Source organism: Arvicanthis niloticus, chromosome X, assembly GCF_011762505.2.
Source record: "Arvicanthis niloticus isolate mArvNil1 chromosome X, mArvNil1.pat.X, whole genome shotgun sequence".
NCBI lineage: Eukaryota > Metazoa > Chordata > Mammalia > Rodentia > Muridae > Arvicanthis > Arvicanthis niloticus.
This window is the reverse complement of record NC_047679.1, coordinates 31,182,070-31,207,115: the sequence shown is the minus strand read 5'-3', so window position 1 is coordinate 31,207,115 and position 25,046 is coordinate 31,182,070. Positions and strand designations below refer to the sequence as shown.

At 38.4% G+C, this 25,046-nt stretch overlaps 1 protein-coding gene across 1 annotated transcript in view; it reads left to right on the top strand.

Annotated features, from left to right (window-relative positions):
* Nucleotides 1-25,046, top strand: part of Smpx (small muscle protein X-linked) — a 52,573-nt gene that overhangs the window by 877 nt on the left and 26,650 nt on the right. Inside the window, exons 2-4 of the mRNA XM_034485439.2 lie at nt 3,306-3,362; nt 14,628-14,714; nt 21,027-21,175. Coding sequence (XP_034341330.1) covers nt 3,324-3,362; nt 14,628-14,714; nt 21,027-21,158 — 258 coding nt within the window. The 5' untranslated portion in view covers nt 3,306-3,323 and the 3' untranslated portion in view covers nt 21,159-21,175. The remainder of the gene's footprint in view (nt 1-3,305; nt 3,363-14,627; nt 14,715-21,026; nt 21,176-25,046) is intronic.

Below are 25,046 nucleotides of genomic sequence, written 5' to 3'. Positions count from 1 at the left end.
GCAGGGTTGAGGGCAGCCCTCAGTGTCCTTGCCTACATAGGCACAGATTGGAAGTGAAAAACCTCTCTCTTTCCTTCCAGCATACTGAGGTAGTCAGAGCATCATTCTATACCCTCCTCGGGAATTATTTTTAGCCTCGGGACAGAAGATAAATCCCTTTGAGACAGTGCTTTACTCATTTCCTTGACCTTTCAAAAAGAACAAACAAAGCTCTTCTTTCCAAATAGCGATTGATTTTCCCCTCAATCTCTTCTTGTGAAATTAGTGATATTAATGTTGACCAGTTTTAGTACGTCGGAGGGTTTTATTTAGAAGCTAGATATTAGGTGCTGCCCAATCAAAAGCACATGGGGGGGGGGGTTTGTCAGAGTCTATCATCCATGACTCAGCACAAAGACCATTAAAAGTTCCCACAGACTGCTAGGCAAACTTACCTGCGCTCAGTTGGCAAGCATCACCAGTTTATTAAAGTCAATATGCCTTTGTCGGACTTGCAGTGCTTCAAATTTTAGCCAGATTCAGCAGACAGACACAGCAGTTGCATGTTGTAAAGAGTATCTCTTTGGATAAAGAGCAGTGGCCCTGATGTAGGTGGTGGTGGGGTGAGTTCATAAATGCTGCTTCCATTCACAGAAGGAGCGTGCAGATGTAGAGAGAAGATGCACTACACGATACATCCTGATGGAGGTGAATGCTCAACCAAGGAAACAGCCAGGGAACACTGTCTATTTTTATTCATCACTGTGCGTTGCCCTGATTTCTCTGCAAATAATGAGGACAGCAGGAATTGCGGCTGAACTGATTTATACACATATTCTCTAGCCTGATGGTGGGAAATGAGAGCAGGAAGAGAACTGACATTTTTATAGATGTCTCTATCGAAGATTGACAAAGATGTTAAGAAGAGATCCATGTACAGATGAGAATATCACAAAACTAGACAGGGGAGACGAGGTCCATCCTTCTGTTAGGCTCAGAGTTTCTCAGCAAATACTCCAATCTAGTAGTTGGTATAAACAGTTAGTGAAAAAAGTAAAACTATAAACAAACATCAACACAGTATAAATAAAACCATTCATTGTTGCTGCTTTCATATTTCAACCTGCTATTGTAATCACATAAAGGCGTTTCCCAATTCTCATAATTTAGTATACAGTAACAATAAAAAAATTAATTAAACTCTACTTGTATGCACACATAGCAAACACTGATCAAGTCTTTAAAGTCTTCTAAGGATTATTAGTTTTGCATTATTTTTTAGCTTTTGGCAAATGGAACATCACAAATCGAGCTATTCCATGCGTATTATTTCGGCATTGATCTGTGTATTCTAGAATGTCAAATTAGAAAGTTCTTTAAGCATCTTTGATGCTGAAGGGAAGGTAGCACTCAACTGGAAAAGGATCATAGAGAAAAACGTATCTTTGACTGCTCAACCTGTTGTTCTTACTTAATTTTATGACTATAGTAAAATTAGTTGGTTCTTCCTGGATCCTTATTATAGAAGCAGTATATTTAGATGAAAGTTTAAAAGTTCATGTGTGTTATTTTCATTTGCATAGCTCCCCAAACTATATATTGAGCTATAGTAATTGTAGATATTTTAAAAATAAGTCTACCATTTTTATTTTGATAGAATAGAAGCTAAGCTCTAAAAAACAACAAACAAACAAATAAAAAGCCCTCTTCATTTTTACCAAAGTTCTCTGGTAATTCATTTCTGTGTTGAAGACACATCTCAACATCTCATCTCTACATTTTTTATCATTAATTTTAAAAATTATTTTATTTATTTATATCCCCGTCCCAGTACCCTGTCCCAGAGTTCTTCACTCCACCCCCCTCCCTTTCACCTCTGAGAGGGTGCTCCCCCAGGGAATACCACCTCTCAAGGGCACCACAGGATTAGGCACATCCTCTCACAAGGAGGCCAGACATGGCAGCCCTCACCTACATATATGCCCTTTGGTTTATGGCTTAGTCTCAGGAAGCTCCCAGGGGTCGGAATTTCAGCTCTATGTTTAAGGTTGCAGATGAATATAGCACTCAGAAGTCACGAGCCATGGCCATTGGCATTAATGAAATAAATATTCACACCATGCTTTAGAGTTCAGAAAGCCTTGCCAGAGGAATTATGTCACTCAAATCTTCCCATAGCCTGTGAAGCAGGACCATTTTAAGGAAGAGAAAACAGGCCTAGAAATATTGAATGTCATTGCCCAAATTTCAGGGGCCTTGTGTGAAATACTAACACTGCTCCCTGTGTTCATTCAGCCCCATGCTATGCTACTTGCATAGCAGTTAGTAGATAGAATTCAGTCAACTCATTTTATAGTTACGATTTAGAACACAGAATGTTTTGAATTCAACAGGTTTTAAACGTTTTACTTGGTCTGGTTGATGTTTAACAGACAGCTATAAAAACAGACCAGAGCCGGGTTCATTAGTGTTCTTTGTTCCCTTAGCTCCAGTAAACCATAGCCTATATCTCTAGGTGGGCTTTGGTTCCAGTGCTCAAAGTTAGGACTCCTGTGTTTAAAGAAGGTTTGAGAAAAAAAAAAGTGCTTCTATATTTTGGGGATCTGATATGGTCATGGAATTCTACATTCTTTCTAAGAAAGCCTAAGAAAGCCAGCTCCAGAACATTCTGGCTTCCATTGTTTCTATAATCTAGGCTTGTTGGGGGTGGTTGGGTGGGACATGTATGGAGTTTAAACAACTCAGCTTTTCAGAGAGTCTCCCAACATCTTCAAAGGTTGCTGGGAGATGGTATATTCGCACAGCTGAGAGAGTATTCCAAAAGCCGAGCCGTTATCATCAGGTATTACACGGAGAATGCTTGCCCCTGCTGAACTGAGTTAGCAGCCCCGGCAACAGTGAGCACAGACCACAAGTTCAGTCTCAAGCCGCAGCAGCCAGCCTCTGTTGTAGAACAAAGGTGTTTCACTGATACCACCTCTCTGGTTTGCAGCTCTTGGCAGAAGGGCAAGAGGGCAGGTGAAGAGAGGATAAGGCCTTTCAAGTTTCTCATCACCTATCATTTTCATCAGGGGCAAGGCTGGGTATATCTTCTCCTGAATGATTTATCGGGGTGCTCTAGTGTTCCCTCTCCCCGAGGCATTGGGAAGGAGAGTCTCCAAGTAACTGCAGAAACTGAGACTGAAAGAATATATGGCTAGTGAAAGGGGCGACTGCCCAGTTGAATCATGAGTTAAATTCTAATTTATCACGACCTTGAATCTGAAGGCTGCCACCTCTAACAGTGTCTTTTTTTTTTTTTTTTTTTTTTTTTTTTTTTTTTTTAGGGATAAGACCTCGTGAATATGTCGAAGCAGCCAATTTCCAACGTCAGAGCCATTCAGGTAAGTAGATATATTTGTGTTTTACCATCGGCTCCGTGGCTTCTGACCTCCTGCGATTGTTCATCTCTTATTATATAACTTTAATATCTCTTATTATTTAACTTTAAGAAGAAAATGTTCCTCTATATAAGGCTATATAATATAAAATGTTCCTCCTTATAAGGCTAAGGAGGCAGAATTGAGAAATGGCTGTAAAACTGACAGGGCATAATTGAGAGCCAAAGCTGCTTGTAATTGCTATGAATTATAAGACAATCAAAGTTTTAAAATGAGAATTAACATTTTACCAAACATACTAGAGTCACAATAACCTATTCTATCCTTTATGAAGAGCCGGAGAGAGGCTCCCAAAGGCTCCAAAATAACAAGTAGGAAATGCTACTGTATCTGATTTGACCAGTATCATCTGGCATGCTTATATTAAAATGTACTGCTAGAGGTACAGCTTGGTCTTCCTGTGGGTCCTGAACAACTGGAGCAGGGGCTATCCCAAAAGCTGTTGTCTGTACTTGGGATTACCTTTATCTAGCTGGGCTGCCTTGTCTGGCCTCAGTGGGAGAGGAAGTGCCTACCCTCCCAGAGGCTTGAAGTACCAGAATGGGGGGATACCCAGGGGCCCCCCACCTGCTCAGAGGAGAAGGAAAGGGGGCGGGGGAAGGATTGTGGGAGAGGGTGACCTGGAAGGGGCAATGAGTGGGATGTAAATAAGTTGTGTGTGTGTATTGCTAAAATACACTGTTCCCCATAAAGATGTATAGCTATTATTTGTTAATTAAAATATATATGGGATTTTTATGGAAATATATATTAAAATATATATGGGATTTTATGTCCATTGATAGAGAATAGAAAATTTTTCAGTTTTATACACAACTGGTATATAGATATAACAGTAGGTCACCGTTTCTTGACTCACTTGTCCCAAATGTATCTTTTGAAGCAGGAAGTTTAACTCAGTTGTAGGGCACATGAGTAGTAGATGTGAGGCTCTGAATTTGAGTCCCAGCACTAGTAAAAGAAATCTTTCTTTAAACAATAATCTTTTAAAGTCAACTCTTCTCCCAAACCCTTGTGAGTTTTCAATTTATGTTATTAATTTTCTTCATGCCATTCCAACAAACTTTTTGGTTGCTTAACTGACTTGTGTCATCCACAAAGAGGAGATACAACATTTTGAAATGTACATATAATATAAAAATAACTTTCAATATTTGTTTTCACTCAAGACTAAATCTGTTATTTCTTCTTTGGAGGGCTCTGAGTTTGACTCTCAAATAGCTCTCAGCCTGAAAGACTCTGGGAACAACACTTTCCTGTCAAATTCTGTTTTCCTTTCTTTTTTTGTTTTTGTTTTTTTGAGCCAAGAGCACTTGGCTGTCCTGGAACTCACTCTGTGGACCAGGCTGGCCTTGAACTCAGAAATCCGCCTGCCTCTGCCTCCCAAGTGCTGGGATTAAAGGCGTGTACCACCACTGCCCGGCCTGTTTTCCTTTCATCAGCATGGAATCTAGCTGTGCTTTCTCCCAAGAAACTTCTTCCTTTCCAGGACTTTTCTGAGTGCTGCAGGGCAGGCAATGGTTCCTGAGTCTTGTAACAATAATGCCTCAACACAGCATAAACACAATCACAAAAGGCTGCCTGAATTTTGGGGTCTGCTTTTGACCAGTCTGTGAGTACATTATTGAAGGCTGAAGAAATCCATGTTTACAGCACTGGTAAAGGGTGTTGGAGAGACAGATCTGTACTTGTCATGACTAATGCATACCCTTAAATTGATGAAGTTCTTAAGTAGCGGGATGTCTGCCAGTCTCTGGAAACCTGTCACTGAGCAAGCCTAAGTAGGCTTTTGGCAAGGATTCCCTTTTATGTATTGAACATTCTGGTATCTCTAGCTAGTGAGTCTCTGATGTATCCTAACAATGGTAGTGGGCATTATTTTGTCACTTGGATCCGTGAACCTTGAACCTTTAAATTTTCTGTTTTACATGATATTCAAATAGTAGCAAGGACTCTGAACATAGACTGAAGTCTATCTTGTGCTAGTGCAGAAACAGGAAAAAGCATTTCCTACTGTTTTATCCCTCTGGACCTCCATTTCCAAACCTGTGACATGGAGGTAATAGTAATTCTGTTTAGTAATTAACAAATGAGATCCTGACATTTTAACAGCATAGGAAGCAACCATTGGAGAGCAGACATTATTCTATTTATGACCACAAGGATAGTTTATATCAGAGTTGTGATCCCTGTACTCCATGCTCATGAAGTGCTAAACAGAAAATTTCCTTTTTTATTTTTCAGAACGCTATCAGGCTGCTTTTTCATCTCTTCTTTTTAAAGCTGAAAGTGTATTGATTTTTCTTCTGTAGTGCCCTCTGGCTCATATAAATCTCCTCTGAAGACTCACCAGCATTTTATTTACTAAATTTGACCTTGATGTATTTTAAGGTCTTCAATATTTAAAATACCACTATTGGCCATTCTCAATAGCCATTATTATGTTACACACACACACACACACACACACACACACACACACACACACCCCTACTTTACCAACAAGGGTAATCAGTGTTCTTTATGGATGTGGTGTTGTCTCATTCAATATATTTGATGTCTCATCAAAAGACCAATTTAGTAGACTTTTAAATGAAATATTTTTTTGTTGTGACTAGCATCAGCACTATCTTGTATTTTCCTATTGACTTTACACTAACCTTAAATAGGGCACATTAAACAAAATATGGAAGTGAGTGTATAATACATAATGGTTCATAGTAGAAACATGAGATCATGAGTTTCTTTGAAGCAAACACAAAATCTGAGAGCATTCTAATTGTGTAAATATCATCAGATGCTTTAAAATGGTCTAACCAACACATTTTAGTTACTTCAAATTTTAAAAAGTTATTTTATTTTTATGTGTATGGATGTTTTGTCTGCATGTAAAGTATGTGCATCACATGTGTGCCTGGTGCCCAGTACCCACAGAAGCCTGAAGAAGGAGGCACATCCCTAGATGATGGGAGTGGAAACCTCTGATCTATCTTTCCAGTCCATAGTTACTTCTTTTTACTAGACTCTTATCTTCAATCCAATTTAACAGCTATTTCCAGGGGACATAATATATCTCTAATTCAATTCAATTGCAATTTCCTGGGAAGGGTGCATATTGTGTGCCAGGAGTAGGGTATGCAACAATGAGTTGATACCTGATCTCTGTACTTGATAAGGTCATAGCCTACAGTACTTAACAGCTGTATGACTTTGGGCAAGTAGCTTAACCTCTTTGTTCTTCATCCTCTGCTTATCTGTTAATAGAATGATTAGCAGAACATCTTTCATAGTGTTTCTGCAAATATGTAATAAATTTAATAAATGTAGATGCTAGGTTAGTGCCTAACTGATAGTAATTACTTAATAAATGGCTGTTATCATCCATCAATCAGTCATCATCATCACTATCTATTTTATCAATTCCCAAAGTGTATTCTTTAGAATACCGTAAGTTTCATGGGATATTGTTGTTTAGAGTAAGAGTTTCCATACTGTTTGGGAAACTTTCTCAGAGTCCATTACTTCTTAATAGCATCTATTCTTCTCATAAAGGCAATGTTTTCCAAACCTTTTGGACTTTTCAATGAGCAATCTTGCAGAATTCTGTTTTTTTTGTTTTTTTTTTTTTTTTGTTTTTTTTTTTTTTTTTTTTGGTACAAATTTCCAACAGCTTAGATTTAGTCTCTATTTTGTCTGGATTGAGTGAACTGAGTTTCTTTCAACTGTACTTCTCACAGGCAGGCAACTTTAAGAGTACACACAAAATAGAGAGTCAAGAAGTTACAAATATCTGTGACTTTAAGCATCCTTTGTTTACTTTTCTTTAAAATCAAGGCAAACACTACTATGTAAGAGGACTGTTGTAATAAATGAACTAGATAGTTTATGACAAATCCCTGGTTTCTAGAACATGTACTCCTTAAAAGATGACTATTTTGTTACTATACAATTCAAGGAATGACCTTGCTTTTTCCTCATATAACTCCATTTCCCCATATGCCAGAGTAGCAGGAAGGTTAGAATTCAGCTCATCCTTACAGAAGGTAGATAGCTGTCTTTCATGTTTGCTTAAGATGGCCTCTGAACTGTAAGGAGAGTCTAAGTTACCATTATTTTCCAGTGCATTAAGTCTCAACCAATGATGTAAAACCATTTTGAAGAAACCAGTTGATTTTCTGTGGACTAGAGAGAGCTCTTTAAGATGCTTGTAAAGTTATCTATATCAGATGTTCACAAATTTTTTTCTGAAAAGGACCAGACAGACAACGAATATGTTAGGCTTTGAATTGTTTGGTCTGCTTCAACTATCATGTCTGCTATTATTCTCTGAAGCAGTCACAGGGTCATAAAGTGGATGAATGTGCCTGTTTCCCAACAGCTTATTTAAAAGTTTGGTGATGGGTTGCATTTGTCCTGTGGATTGCAACTTGACAATCCCATTGTTGATTATAATGGGAACTGCAACCAAGGCAACATCAGTACACTCTGTGACTGGGTCATGGGATGTGACATGACAGGTGGCAGGGAAAGTTAGAACTGCTGAGAAATTTAATCCCATCAGCCATCTGTGCAGTAGCTTTCTCTAATGAGAACAAGTGATACCAGCCATTGGCTGCATCTCCTGGTCCTCCTAAGCACACCTATTTTGGGAGTCATGATAGGCCTTCCCAGAACCTCAGCTCACACACAACCAGTCATCTCTGGGTTGACATTGATCCATTCTTTCTGACATTTGTCCTTTACTGTGAGATCTAAGAACATCATAGCTGACCAGAAAAGAGGTTTTATGCCCTAGTCGTGGTGATTTCACTAGAATGGTCCTCATAATTTGTAAGTAGAAGATGTGTCAAGTGACCTTTAAGACCTTGACCAGCTTCTAGTAGTCTGTGAGTCTCTTGAGAGTAGCTTCTAAGGCTTAATTTTAATATATGACAAAATGGCTGTCATTATTCAATTAATGTGTACCTGCTACAGTGCAATGTGACTTTTATACATCACAAGTCTAAAGGACTGAGTCAGGTGACTCAGGCACTCAGTGTGATCCTAAAATGCAGTGTTTTATGGGCTTGTTTCTAACGCTCCCCACCCTCCCACCCCTGATAGAGGTGAATGGCTGTGGACCATCTCAAGGGAAACCACAAGTACCAAGCCCACTTGGGCAACCAACATTCATAAATAGTGTCTGAATTAAGAAGCTGATAGCCACTTAAAGCCATATTAAAAGCAAGTTGACTTGGAGGTGAAAAGCACAAAGCAAAGTAATCCAATGATGAATATGCCCTTGAAGTATAAGCCAGTATGGCCACTGTATTATGTCTGGCTTAACTGACTTAATCAAGCTTTGTGAGATCCTAAATCCTTTATCACATATTCAAGGGCAAGATTACCGGATTCCTGCATTTTTAGAGAGTATGTGGTTACTTTCTATGGAAAACTTTCCCTTGCTACGCAATCCATATATAGAATAAAATATTTCCATACTACAGAGTTTAGTACTTCTTGATTTTACCCACTCATTAACACTGTTTTTCTATTCTCCACAGTCCAGGGCATAAAGGTTCCATGGAAGAAGAAAACAGCTTCTGTTAAAGCAAAGACTATTTACAGACAGGTTTTATAGACTGTTTTTTCTGGGTTGAATTTCTGGTTTAAAAAAATAAAAGGATTTCAAGTGTATGACAGTCCTCATTACAAAGGAGCATACTACCACCCTGCATGTCTGGTCACTTAATCTGTATATTGATTAAGCTAAAACCTCTAACGATGACACATGCTTTCCTTGTATCTTTTACTTACATTTAAAACAAAACGTTAACGTTCATTTGATATTTGTTTTACTGTAGAGGCAAGACCCATTCTGTGATCATAGATCTACTGTTTCTTTCTTACATAAACCACTCAAGCATACTGTTTATGATTTACAATGCTGCTTTCTTTAAAGTACATCAAGAACTTGAATATAGCCATCTCACTCTCAAGTGGGTTTGGTGTTACTCCAACTAATACCCTCTGATGCTTTGATCAAGGCTCCAACATTGTGGCATGAGGCAAGTAGTCATATCCTGACTAAAATATATCATGTTTTTAATGCTGCCATTTACAAGTACCTCATAAATATAACCTGCCCCCCCAACCAAATTGTGCACATTGTCTTAAAAGCTGTACAGTACATTCTTGAAATGTGCTTTACCCTGGATGGCAAGATTACAGTTGAGTCATTTAGGAAATTACTGAAGAGAACAAAAAAAATATTGAGAACAGAGTGTTGGAGGGGAGAGGACCTTACAGCATGAAACATCATGGGTGAAGAACAGTGAACGAGTGGGAGTTTCTCAAAACTGTTGAGTGGGAAAGTTTGATGTTCTGAATCTCCTTCACATTTCAAGAAAAGCATTCTACAGCTTTAGGATTTTATTTTAAAACAAATCAGGTATCTTTTAGTTGATAGAGGTATGTGTTCATCTGTACCTCTTATTTCAGGCTAATATATCAAAAAAGACTCTCATTTTCTAGTCTTAAAGCACAATTCTTTTTGTAAATCTTCTGTAAAGATGCTGTAAGTTTTAAAGTACCATGTTGCATTTCATTCAGAGAATCATAAGGCTGGAGAATATGGCAGAGCAGAAAGCAGTTCTGAAACGGCCCTATAGGATTTCCTGCCTGCCATAGGAGAATGGTACACATCAAAACTGGCAGGAGGTTCTAGGACATTGGAAAACAAAAGATAGAATCAGTGGGCATGGGAGTTCTCTCAGGCAAACATGCAATGTTCAGATAAATCACAGTAGTTTCTGAAAAAGAGCTAGTGAGTGGGGATAAGAAAGAATGGGGAGAGAGATCCGTGGCTGTGGAATGAGATTTAGTAGAAATAGCCAGTCCTCAGTGAGCAGCAGGTATCAAAATCTAACCCTTTGGGAAAAGAAGATGTCATCTTATTGTAAGCCATATACTAGTGACTGAGTAGGGAATATTGTTTCCAGAATCCTCCTGGCTCAAAGCCTAGAGCCAAGGAAGGAGAACAATACAAATAATTAAGGGAGTGGTGGAATTAACTTACAGGGAATTCTTTCTACTTTTCTTTACCTGGTGAGATCAAGCACAGTATTAATTTCACATCAGATAGGTCTTCTATCAGGAAACAGTATCCTTCTCTAGCCAAAGATGACCTGTTAGATTTTTTTCCATTTCCAGCTTGGAGAATGTTAACAAATTATGTATAACTTGGGAAGGTGATGAACCAGGTCTGCTGCATCAGAGGCATAAATTAAGGTATCTAAAATGAGTAAACTTAAAATAAGAACAAGAAATAAAAGAGTTACAATGCAAATATATACATATATAAATCTCAAGAACTGTCTTTCTTTGTATCTATAGAGAATCTTTATAGATTCTCATCTTATATTGATTCTAAGTCGTACATGTCAAACATTTTATGTGTCTGCTTATTCTGTGATTAAAAAGTACAGCTTATATTACACACAATTTGAATAGCAAATTCCATACCCAATTTGCAGATAGAAGTACTAAGGTATTGCAAAGTTATTTTGTGTTCAGACATAGAGCAAGAATATGATCTAATTTTCTAGATGACAGAAGAAAAGCTGATCTACATTTTCCCATCAAATTCAAGTTAAGAAGTTTTTTTTCTTATGGCTATAATGTAGTCCATAATTTGTCACTCAAATACCACTCCCCCACAATTGTAACAACAAAGCCTCTTTAATCACCTTATTACTACTATAGTACATGACACAGTTGACAAAGCACTGCTCTTTTATTCCCTTATTGATGCACTGTAATGATTGGATGGCCAAAATGTTTTCAGGCTGCTTTCTTTCCCATCAATATTTGCTGTTTTAAAAACCCATTTAGGGCCGGGCAGTGGTGGCATACGCCTTTAATCCCAGCACTTGGGAGGCAGAGGCAGGCGGAAAAAAACCCCTCAAAACAAAACAAAAAAAACCCCCCCCAAAAAAACCAAAACAAAACCCATTTAGGTTCCTGATTTCTTGAGTGATGCCTTCAAGAAGAAAAAGGGTCAAGTCAGAGTTAATGGCTCATTTTCCAATGTAGCTTTTTTTTTTTGAATCTATTTTAGAATCATGCATTTTGTGTTCTCCTTTCCAAAGGTCGCTCTCAAAGGATAAGTCTGCCGTTTAAGAGCTGGCTAGAGCTACCATTAGCCAAGGGAAAAGAACTCTTCGGAGACTGGATTAGTAGAGTAAAAAGGTTAACTTTAAAAGTTTGAATTGAAAATGTATCCTTCGTTTATTGTACTGTTTATGTGACCTTGGTCACAAAATCTAAAAAAATCTTTGAGGATTCTTCTGTTAATCAGTCAAACAAATATAATGTTATTAACTTCACAAGACTGAATGTTGTGAAGAAAAGGTTTGAATCCTCCTTTTCTATTTAGCATTTTAGTTTTTAAGCAATATATGTTTTAATTTTCGAAATTAAAATACAATTACACACTTTCTATCCTTTCCTCTCGCCAAGCCTTGCTTCCTCTCAAACCCATGGCCTCTTTTTCTTTAATTGCTATTGTTAGACATACACACAGGCACACACACAAACACATAAAATGTCCCCTTTGAATGTTAGCATGTCTATTGGTGTGGTTCTTGTTTAGGTCTTCTTTAGGTAAGCCGTATTGTTGAGGTATTATGGATGAAGCTTTTTTTGTCATTTCTAGGAAACACAATCTCACAGCAGATTTCCTGGCTCTCACATTCTTTCTTCACCCTCTTTTCTGTGATGTTGTCTGAGCCCTAGGTACAGGAGTTGTTTTGTAGATGTATCTATAGGAGCCTAACACCCTGTGCTCAGTTGTTTTCCATTTTTCGACTAGTTCTGGTTTTCTGTAATGGTCTCTATCTGTGGCAGAGAGAAGTGTTTTTGATGAATACTATTTTGTATTTCAGATATCCTGGTAATACTTTACTTGAAGGAAGGGTTCCATTGTCAAGAGGTTTAAAATTCATGATGTAGCCCATTATTCATGCTACAAATGAAGATAATGAAGCACAGAAAAGCTGTCAAATACTAATTATATCAAGAAACATCAATTAAAAAAAGAATTTATAACAACTACCAGCCCTGCTTCACTCTTATAAACAATCTATTGGAAAGGCTAACAAAAGTTCTAAAGATACTCTCCAAATAAGAAGATATTGTTATCCTACAACACGAACTATTATATTATTAAGGATCTCCTTTGTATGTTTCCTTACTGAAAACTACATTTGCTTATAATGTGTATTGACTTGATTAAACAGGTTAACAATTGAGTCTTTCAGAAACAGTATTTTAATCCAAATTCACACAAGGAAGGTACTTCCTATATATTCATAATAAATGGGTTGAATGGAGTACTCTAAATAATTTCTTTTTCAAGAGAGGTAAAGATCTTGCTTTGTAGCCCAGGGTGGCCTCAAACAATCTTTTTACTTCAGCCACCAAAGTGCTGGGATTTCTCTTCTTTCATCCAAATTATAGCAAGGAAATAGTCTATTGGTCTATTATAGGTCATCTTCTCTGAGGCTGTTCACATTGTTTTGGTTTTATTTTGAGCTCTATGTATGTCATCCAATCTCAATATTGTCAAGTGTGAAATCCTATTAATTTCATTCAGTTTTGATTCTTTGCGGTACTGGATCAAACTGAGGGTACTTTATCACTGAGATATATCCCTGTAAATAGTGTTATTTTATGTCCTCCCAAGAAATAAAGAAATTGTCCCAATTAAAATGATAAAAGGTGACCTGGAGAGATGATGCCTTCCTGAAATTCCAGTTATTGGGAAAGTTGAAGTGGAAGGATCATTTGGGGATAGAAGTTTGAGGCCAGCCTGGGAAACATAGTAAGATCACGATCTCATGATATTCATAAAATATTGCTCCATCTTTGCCAGAATGTAAAATATATCTTTCCCTTTGTCTTATGTATCTCTCTTACGATACATGCTGATGAAAATACTTCCTGGCATCAAAATGATGTACCTTTCTTGCTATTTGCCACCAACATTTTAAAACTTGTTTTCTTTCTGTGCGATCAGTATTAGTCTAGCATGAAGGAGAATTTTCAAACCTGCTTTCCTTGGAGCCAAACACAGACCTGTCATGTTACATGAACATTGACACTGGCTATTTCCTATGTTACGGGTTAATCATTACCTTGGCAATGGAGCATATACCAGTGTTTCCAAACTCTGTTTCATTTGATGTAGTACCCAAATCATCCACTCTGCGTCGCAAGTTAACAAAGCATTTTTTTCCTTTTGCTTAGACACATTTTCACTCAGATTAAAATGAAGTTTTAACTTTTCAAGCCCATATACCCAATCACTTATAAAGCAACATTTTATCTTTAGTGGAAAAATTATGTTCTAGTTTTTAAAGCTGTTAATGTATTTGAAGACATTTTTGGTAAGTATTAAACATTTTTGCCTTTTGATGTCTGTCAAAATATGGGTGAAATTTAAATTTATATGCTATGTTCTCAAGTTCAAATGACTGTGTCAACATATTCTTCTATACTTTAGTGTTTGAAGTATTTATGTTTACAAGAATGTATTTCATGCTTGCCACTGAAAGAGGTTAATATTTTATCTTAATAAAAGGCAAGAATCAAATTTTTATTAAAAAATTATTTGATAACACTTTCCTTTTTTTCTTACTGTCCTACACATGAGCATGTTGGGAGAAGATAGAAGACTCAGGGACCCGAGGTGATCCTGGAGCAGTGACAGGATGTTACAGGAAGGAGGTGGCAACTTAGAAAGTGTGAAAGTACCCTCATCATTGTACATAGAAAGGGATCTGACAGAGAACGAAATGTGGAATAGCTTCTGTGGATGCTTTTTCCTCCTTTTCTATCATTATGTGTTCCTTCCTCATCACTGAAAGGGGAAAATGATATGCACCATAGGAGAGCAATGGCCAGAACAAACTGTCTTCAAAAATTTTTCCATCCAATAAGGAATCATAAATTCACGGTGCAGACCTAAAGGTGGATACCAGGAATGTAGAATAAATGAAGTGAAATTCTCCTTGCATATTTTGTGCTGTTGTTACAGCAATTTTCCTTAGATAAACACCTTTGAAGATGTACTTGTCAGAAGCATTTTCCTCATGATGATTGCTGTCTTAGAATGTTGTGCAATTTCTTACTATTCTTGAGCTAAATTTACCCTGACTTTTCTCTTAGGCAAATATCAATATTCCAATGGGAGCCTTTCGTCCAGGAGCTGGGCAGCCTCCAAGACGGAAAGAGGGTACTCCTGGAACTGAGGAGGTGAGGAAGATAGATAATAGAGACCAGCAAGGACCATGTCCTCCAGAGTCCTCTCAGAGGCAAGGATTCTCAGCAGAGAAAGTCTGTGCCTCCCTTCCATTTGAGCCAGTGTTAAGTATTTGACAAAGATGCTTGAAGATGCCAAGCTTGACTTCCAGGGATCAGAATTGATTTTGTGCACAGGCACTATGGGTTATTGCTTGTCACTGGTTTGGTAAGTTTACACTCATGCTCTATGATTAAACTGAGCAGGCTGTGTGTGGTACAGCTTCGGATGGGAGATTAACCTCAATTAGTGTTCAGTAAGTAAGCACATTAAATTGCTGTCATATTCAAACAAACAGTCATCTTGATCTTCCTTTGCGAGGCCTGCCCAGCCTTAGGAGAACAAGCTGAGATGGGACACAGCATCAGAAGCAGGTCAAAAGATTGATGATCTACGGCCTTTTAATTCTCTAACTATTCTGTGCTTCATTAAGCACTGGAAAACGTAACTCTTATTTACTTTATAAACTTATTATATAATTCTCTGGCAATTAGGACATGTTGTATAGCAGTGAGATAAAAGATTTATTGCTAGAGCTCCCTTCTCTGAACAGCCAACCAGGAGCCTTTCTGCAGACCAGGCTAGTTAACTCCTTGTGAACCAGAGAGGAAAGAAAGAATCCCTCTCACAGAAAAAAACACACAAAGAAGCAGACAGTGGCTACATTACTACATTTGGATGGATGGATGGATGGATGGATGGATGGATGGATGGATAGATGGCTGGATGAGTAGATGGATGAGTGGCACAGAGCTGCCCACCCCCAGCCAAACTATCATACCACAACATCTTTATTTCTTTTCTCTGGTCATTTTATAAACAAAAGTTCTTAGAAAATTGCCTCATAGATAAAACGATACATTAAAGAGAGTTACAGAAGGATATTGATACTAAATTCAAAGCAATGTTTCATTCTATATGCTTATTATAAGTTCAAAGCAAAAGTTTCATATGTCCTTGCCTTATCATAGTGCACACCTGTGGCTTCATCCTTGGACCTGAATGCTTTTCCTTGAATATGAATTTGTTGCAAGCCTATTTCTTTTTTTTAGTACAATTATGGAAGCTCATTGTATTTCTTATTATGTAGCCTTTACTTAACTATTTTGAGGAGTGGGTACATTCTATTCTTGATTCTAACTTTATTACATCTTTTTAGCAAAACAACTAAGACCATCTCTTAAAACTTTCTTCCTAAGATTATTTGAATCAAATCAAGAATTCTATAAAACCATTAATTCATCTAAACAGCATTAATTAATCTTTATATTCTTCTTTATGTTGATCTGTAGAAAATCTTCTCAGTAGAGTTGGGTAATGACCAGAGATTATTATATTAATTTAGTAATGACAGGAAAGACATATCAGCTGCAAGAAGCAATCCTGAGGTGAAGTTTCTTTGGGACCTTGCCTCTCAGAGGTCACCCATCTTAGGCCATGCAAAAAAGGTGGAGCACCACCTCTAGGAAGGCTACCTGTTAGCCTTAGCCTTTCCTAGATGGCTCATGACATTCCTTTGAAAACAAGGCTTTCCAAAGGAGGGTGTTTAGACTCCCTCTCTGTATTTCCCTCTCCTATTCTTTACTTCCTGCCCAGTTCAAATATGTTGCAAAAATAGAGACTAAAACTAAAAATTGCAAAAAACCAGGAACACATGCCCCTCCTCAGGTATTTATATTTATTTACTTGCATGTGACTTTTCTGCTGAAATCTGAGGTCTGATTCCGGGGGCAGCAGGGGGTGGGGTTGGGGGGGAAGAATTAAGATTTTTGATCATCTCATCACCACAAAAATTATGGCATTTTTAAAAGGTAATGATTTCTATGGCTTTTCTATTTGGCCCACTACTTTAAAGTTTGCTAAGATGACTTTGGTCCTGACTATGATCTTAGGTCCTCAGCTCTAGCCTCCAATCATGAGACATTTAGAAGGGATAGCCACGGGACTCTGCCCTCACCTCCTTTTGTCATTGTAGTTTTTCCTTCTCTACCTACCTTGCTCTTAATCTGTACCTATCACTACTACAATAGTTAGTCACAAGGTAGCTTGGTTCTGCTTTTATGTGAAATTGGCTGATACAACAGCTGAGGCACGGGGAGGCTCACTTCTTCCTTTCCCTTAGTGGAGTGGCAGGCGTGGGCTCTTCCCTGTACAATGTAAGTATCTTCCTTTGGAGGCTAGAAAAGCACTTTTCTTTCACTCTTTCCTTGGCCCTAGTCTGATGGTTTGGACACACTGTATAAAATTACCAAGGACCAATTTCACTTGGTTTGTGACCACATACACTAACCACTCATGTATTCAAGTGGCCAATCGATATTCCTCTTAGGGTACAGAGGATGAGATATCCACAGAGATCCTGAGACCCTAGAAATGTCCCATGCATTCTGCTATTCTTTGTTCTTGGGGTTCTTTTGGTAGACATATAGAGCTAAGGCTGTTCCTTATCCAATACAAGCAGATAGGAACTCTTAGGGTTTGGGAGTTTAAGAGAGGAAGTGACCTCATGACTCAAACTTTGACTTGGGTCTCAAAATAAATTTCCCAGAGAAATACTGCAAGGGGAGTAGTTGAGTAGCTTGTCTTAGCTATAAGGATGCATTAAATAGGATTTTTGTGGCTTGACTTGAGGCCCTAGCTACCTTCTGTAGCACAGTTTGAATGAGGAAATTGAATATGAATTCATAATAACTTCCCGATTCACATTTATTACTGTTATCAGTATTTGCAAAATAAGCATTGTTTACATTCACAGGTTTAGGATTCATATCCAAGCCTCATGTTAACAGAATTATAGTAGAATGTGTTGTTTGTAGTACACTGTCAATAACCAGCACAGCTCACCTCTGTTCTAGTCAGTTAGTTTCCCAGGTAAACTCAGATAATCTTTTAAGCTTGACATCTTCTAAGAGGTGAACAAATGGATGTGTCCTAGCAGGAAAATAGCTTGAGTCATTGGCTGTCTGACAAGCTCTGTGAATACTAGATGTCTCTTGTGTACCTGCGGCTTCTGACCAGTCCTTTGCTCTGCCTACAGACATGAATTGCATCCTCTGTCAGCGACTTGTTAGACATAGGCATATTTCTGGCACAGGGGTCTTCTATTCAAATCCTTTTGTGCAAGAAAAGCAGCTGCATGCTTGAAGTGTTCTAAGGGCATTGTTAAATATTTCCTTTTCATTTTGTCCCTTCATAAGGTGCAAACATAGTATTTAATTCTAGTCTAGTCACTTCTTAGTTGTAAGGCTTTAGACAATTTCTTTTTTTTTTTTTTTTTTTAGGTTTTTAATTCCTTAGTCTCAATGAGGAGGCAGGGATAAAAGCAGATGTGGAGAGTTGGTGTGAGAATTAAATGTCTTAGCACATGTACCTCACAATAGTCAGCAATTGAAGTGTATGCTATTTCAGTGAGACTTCTTCAGTTTTTCAACATGAAGAATATGTAGGTCAAACTCTTTGGCCTCATGTAAGAGAGCCTGGGGGAAAACTCAGTAGGGTATCTGCAAATAAAGAAGGGCATGAGGATGAGGTAGCTTGGAGATGCTTCAGCATACTGCACAGTTTGTGATTCCTAAGGTGGACATTTCTTGTCACTGCACTGTCACTGAAACAGGGAGGACTGCAGTGGTTGGTAAGGCTTCTCTCGCACTCTCTATATACATTAAAGAATCAATAGCCTCTATTTCCCTGCTGAGTTGAGATATGCGCAAAAGGGCTACCCTCCGCTATTCAAACAGAAGCATCTTCATTCCTGCTTTAGCTCACTGTAATTCCCATAGCAACAAATTCACAGAATCAGGGGACTCTGGTTGCAGTTATGTTTTCTAAAGATGGTAGAGCTTCAGTGTAAAAACAGCCCCTGCTTTCTAAACAATGCCATACTGTCAAATTATTAACGATAATGACAATCTTCACTGTATACCACCTTACTAAAGTAAATGCCAAGCATTATTGTGATTAAAATAAAAAGAGATGGAAAAAAAGCAGACCATTGAGGTCTTAATAAGTTGATAGGAAGAGATCTAGCATTAAACATTACCATCATTAATCTGTGTACATTCACTTACCCCAGACACCCAAGTGCAGATACTGGCTATATGTGTTAAATGTATGAGCAGTGGAAGTGACTGACCCGGGAACTTAGTAGAAGGATCTGGAAACATTTTTCTCTTCATGTCTTTTTATTAAGATCTACACACCTCCAACCGTGGGAGCATTTATAAGTGCTGAAACATTTTTCATTTCATTGCTACACATATTTAAAGAGAAGCAACACTTTACAGCCTTGTTAAAAATTCCTTCCTGAAAACCAAGCAAAGAACATTCTGGAATACCTGGTTCTTCAAGTGTGTGTGTGTGTGTGTGGGTGGGTGTTACAGTTTTAATGACCTTTTCTCTATCTACACTTACAAATGATGAATGTGTTTTCATGGAGAAAAGAAACCAGGCCTACGGTTCTGTACATGGACCTAAGGAAACAATATCTTCCAGGGATTTGCAGCATCCACATTGAGTCACTTTATCATTTCGTGTGGGTGACACATTAGCTACTTAATCAGCACTGTACTGGTTTCACAGGAAATAACTACAGGAAGTCCCATTAGCCCTTATCAGAGGAATAACACTCTTTAATGCCTACTCATCCTCCACAATAAACAACAAAAAAAAGCATTTCTATAACAAATACCTCTACCTAGTGATTTGTCAGAGTTTGGGGAAACTTGAACACATTATTTCTCTATGTGCTAACCAATTTGAGAATGAGACACAGGCAGGAACCAGACCTGGACTAACATCACTAGCTTTATCACTATTCTTCACAGGAAGCAAATATGATGTTTCTTATCCCCCACCCCCCACAATCACTGGTTTATCCAATTCTTGATTAAGCATATGGAGTTATGACAGTTTTGCACTGGGGACTATGTTACTTAGAGCCCTCTAAGATCGGACATTTAACATGCAGAAATGTCTAAGATCGGACATTTAACATGCAGAAATGTCTAAGATCGGACATTTAACATGCAGAGTATTTATTTACTAGGAGAAAACACGTGTGAGAAATATGGGAGAGAGTTGTTTCGACCCAGATCTAGGTGAAGAAGAGGGAAGGGGCTAGGTGGGAGAAACACAGGCCTCATTGTGGTTTTAAGCCCAATTCTCTGGCCTAAATTTCTCCTAGGAGGTGTCCCTGTCTCCCAGGTGTGGGCCACCTTGGGAATGCTGCTGCCTTTAGTCATTGTTTACAACAGGTGTGGTAAAAGTGCCCCCAGCATAGCAATGGATGGACTTTAGTGTCAAGGAGTTAGGGCAATCGCTCAGTACCCCCGAAGTAATCTGATTTAAGGCACCATATTCTGGTTATCAGGGTAATCAAATGTCCCCCAATACCTACTTTAAGGCAGATTGGAAGAACAGATTAGCATGCAATTTTCTTCTGTAGTAACTAGATGGAGCTATACGCAACAACTGAGCTTAATGTTTTATAGATAGGATTTTTTTTTTGGGGGGGGGTTCGAGACAGGGTTTCTCTGTGTAGCCTTGGCTGTCCTGGAACTCACTCTGTAGACCAGGCTGGCCTCGAACTCAGAAATCCACCTGCCTCTGCCTCCCAAGTGCTGGGATTAAAGGTGTGCGCCAACACCGCCGGGCTATAGATAGGAAATTTAAATTACTTCTCAAAGCAGCAGGCAAAGGTTGGCCTCCTCTGTTATTCCCTCCCATATTCAAAGCCCATACTCAAAGATATTTTTCCTTATGTGCTTCTGAGTTTATGTTTCCCAAAGGCATCCTATGACAAAAGGCTGATAGCTACTATACTTCAAACACAGTTGTGTAAACTTCTGCACTAATTAGGGCTACCTGTGTCCTGACAGTTTACAGATTCCTGCCAGTAGGTATCTGATAATGGGATGATACTAAATTAAAGTCGCTTTTAGGAGATGCTTCTGTGGGAAATACAACTCCATCTAAGTGTTGGCAGTATTTCTTAGTTACTAGACACTGAACTGTTGCTAACATGTCTTAACTTATATGAAAAGGACTTTCCGCCTCACAACATTATTTTACATTCCTGTACATACTTCAAGGAATTTTCTTGAAGCTCTAAGGCTGTCTGAACACTAACACCAGAGGAAGTTGCCTTGCCAGAATTGCACTCTGACATTCTTCCTTTGATATTTGTTTTCCTGCTCTATGCCAGGAACCAGAGATCAAATATCCTTGGTTTTGGGTGAGTTGAATTCCTTCCCTCTTTTTTTTTCCAGGGAGCATCTGCCACCTCAGAGGAAAAGAAACCAATTCCTGGAATGAAGAAATTCCCAGGACCTGTTGTCAACCTGTCTGAGATACAAAACGTTAAAAGTGAACTGAAATACGTTCCCAAAGGTGAACAGTAGTTCAAAGGAAGCAAAAGGTGAGTAGAAAAGCAGTCTCTTTGAAAGAGACCATTTTCAAAGATGAGTCTCTACCAGGGGTGTTCAATTTAGACCACATTTTGAGTATGTTTTTTTTGGGGAAAGCCATATATCCGGGTATATCTTATTCCATAACTGCTTGGGGGAACTAGCAAGGTTGTTTGCCTATTGGTTCTTTTTCTGATCATTCTTCTAGTTAGGGAAGCTTAGGTTAGGGCATGAACCCTATGTCATCACATGCACATTTCCCCCACTCTACATCATAAGAACAGTGAACTATTGCTTTGGCAAGGTGATCTGACAAACAAGTAGCTGTGTAGATTTGGAAGTAGGAGGAGGCAGCACTGTATGCATTCGGGCCTCAAAAGAAGAGATAACAAGAATATGTTTGAAGCAGACCAAGAACCCCTCTAATTAAGTGTGGGTGCAGATGGGATAAGGGTAGGTTTCAAAACTGTGCACATTGCTCCAACAAGGTACTTAAAATACTTATTTTCATTTTAATTGTTTAGCAATGATTCCCTGGTTAGGATTCATCCAACTCTGTTTGCAGAGAGTTTTTATTAACTAGAAAAGAAATTCTGCCAACAGAGTGTGGGTTGACAAAATCATGGCTCTTTCTCCTAGGAGATGCTAGGAGCAAATCTGTCCTTGGCCAGCATTACTAAACCCCACCATGCACAATCTTCTCCATCTATTAAACAGAAGTCTGGAGGAAAATCTATATGGGAACACACAATAGGCTTTTATCTCATCTACTGTTCATTCATTTGTCCCTGCCTCCATTTAATCAATATTTATGGATGGCAGAAAGATTTATTACTTGCCACTGTGTGAAGAGCATTATATATTTTTTTCCCCCAAAGACATGGTCTTACTTTATAGCTGAAGCTGGGCTGAAGCTTTCTGCAATCTAGGTCAACTTCAAACTCATGACAATCTTCCTACTTCAGCCTCTCCAGTGCTGGGATGAGATGCACGGTCTACCATGCTTAGTTCCAGTATTTCTTATAAGCTTCTCGATACCCAGTTATCACCTTCATTCTTGAAATGTGTCTTAGGGAGACTGATTTCTATCAGTCAGTCACCTACTGCTTCAATTCCCACATCTCACTGCACCATACAGATTGATTGCATAAGCCCTCCTTGCACTGGGATTGAATATTGACTTAATAGGCAGCACTAACAGAAGGTTTGTGAGGCAGTCCAGTGGGTTATCATGATATTTATATCATAATTATCTATATTGTCTAAAGATATTTTCAAAATTTCCTAATGGAAGAGGGGAGTTGGCTGGTTACTCCCTCCTTCTCTTCCTTCCTTCCCTTTTTCTTCTTTCCTTCTTTTTGTGAGACATATTCTTGCTATATTGTTCAGGCTTGCCTCAAACTTACTATCCTCCTGCCTCATCCACTCAAGCACTGGGATAGGAAGAATGTACCCACATGCTCATCTTAGAATCTGTTTTGAGTTAGTAAACTAGCAGCATGTAGTGTTTTAGCACAATTACCTAAGACAAGGAAGTAGTACGAATGAAGCAAATTATATTCCATGGCCATAGAAGCTCAGGAACCTGGATGGAACAAGGCTATCTGAATGGGAATTAATCTGACAGATAACTGCTTGAACTTGTTGTTTACGAAATATCAGAACAAACTAATGACTGAGTATCATACTTAGTTCTCTTTGAGTTGCCAAACTAACAGGAAATCTAAAAGTCGATAAAGCTATGGAATTTCTTGCTGAAAAAGACCAAAGAAGAGATATGAACTTTTTGTTATATTTATTGTCACTACCCAATCAAAACTGTTTAATTAAACACATGCATTTGTGTGTGTGTGGGGGGGGGAGATATGCATTTATGTATGAATATAAGCGATCATGCATGTGAAGGTCAGAGAAAAATGTCTGATGTCACTTTTTTATTTCTTTAATTAATTAATTAATTAATTAATAAGCTCAAGTCTCTCACTGAACCTGGAGCTCACCAACTTGACTAACCTGTCTAGCCAGAAATTCTCAGGGATCCACTTGTGTTCACTTCTTCCCCCAGTGCTGGGGTTATAGATAAGCACAGCACTTATAGATCGCCAGCTTTTCCTTGGGTGCTGGGGATCTGAACTTAGCTCTTTGTGTTCCTATGGCAAGCACTTCACTCACTGAGCCATCTCTGCAGGCCCTAGACACACGCATTTGTGTCTCTATATATATGCACATACACAACATCCTTCAGTGGAGGGAGGGGGCTGAGGAGGCTGCTTACCTAAGGTGATATAACAGTAAACCATCTGCTTATAACTACTGTTGAAGGCTATTCTCAGCTTTAAATAGGGAAGCTTTTTCTTACAACAAATGACTGAACAAAATGTCGACAGTATAGAATAGTTGAGTACTAAGAACTCCTCCTCCCAGGAAAATGCTTCACTTTCTGCAGAATTCCCTGAGCCTTAAAGGGACAGTAAACCTTGGGAGGGGAGAGTCTTAAGTACTCAACTATTCTTTAATTGACAACATTTTGTTTAGTCATTCAGGGTAAGAAGCATCTCGATTTAAAGCTGAGAATAGCCTTCAACTGTGGTTATAAGCATAGATTTTTAGGAGATGGTTTTTTTTTTTTATTGGATATTTTATTTACATTTCAGATGCCATCCCCTTTCCCCATTTCCCCTCCCTAGAAAACCCCTATCCCATACCCCTTCTCCCTTTTGCTTTTATACAATTTTTTTTAATGTTAACCAATGGCTTTATAGATTTGGTAATGCTCAATATCAATCAGAAGTGTAACCTAATACCCAACCTAGATATATCAACTATCTTTGACTGGCAGAGACATGTGAACATCTGCCTCCATGTCCCCCCTCTCTCTTTCTCTCTCATCACCTAGGTCCTCCTCTCCTTCTAGGAGATGGTTTATTGTTATATAAACTCAGGTAAACAACCACTTCAGCCACTTCCCCACCCTCCACTGAAGGATATAAGACCACTTCTGTTATGGTTTTTGGACAAGGTTTACATTATTAAGCATGAATTTTTTCATAGAAAAAGTATCAAATAGGGAGGGTTGGCTACTCTCATAATAATTGTGCCATCTTTAAGTAAATGACCATTATTTTGCCTGGTAGTATAGTGTGTAGAGTTTACCATGGATTAGACCATTGATGCTATTAGTTCACAGCATCCTGCATCTAAGAGCAGAACCATCAGGAAGGAAATCTTCTAGTTTAGTTCAAACTTGACTTCTTACAACTCACCTTGTTTTGTTTTTGAGTTGCAATTAATTAAATTTTTATTTATAGTAAAGAAATCACATTTATTAAATATAATAAAGAAGGGTATCTAGCAGGAAGACATGTTATAAATATTAGCTTAATATTGGGTAATATCTGCTTGTCATGAAAATTAAATAACCAAGCTTCACCATTTTTATTGAGGCAGAGTCTCTTCACTGGATCTGTAGCTCATCATTTTGATTGGATTAGTCAGCCAGTGAGCCCATGGGATCTACTTGTCACCCCAAACTCACTGCTGAGGTTACAGGGCTATGCTTCCATGTCTGAATTTTTCATAGTTCTTAGGGGTCTATATTCAGATTGGGAGCCAGAGCAGGCAATGGAAACACAAAATAGCAAATATTGCATCCAAGCCAAGATATGTGGGACTATCTCTAAGAGGATTTTTGAGCCAAGGTGAGGCAAGGGTAGGACATGGAAAGTATGATATTCAGCCATATCATTCTGAGAATTCTTTTGGATGAAACTTAAGGCAGCCAGATATTAACTTAAGAAACTCCAAGAGCACCTTTTGGCTGGAAAAGACACCCAGCTTGTCTGCTCCCATGTGGAAACCATATCCGGAGACATCCTAGAGAGG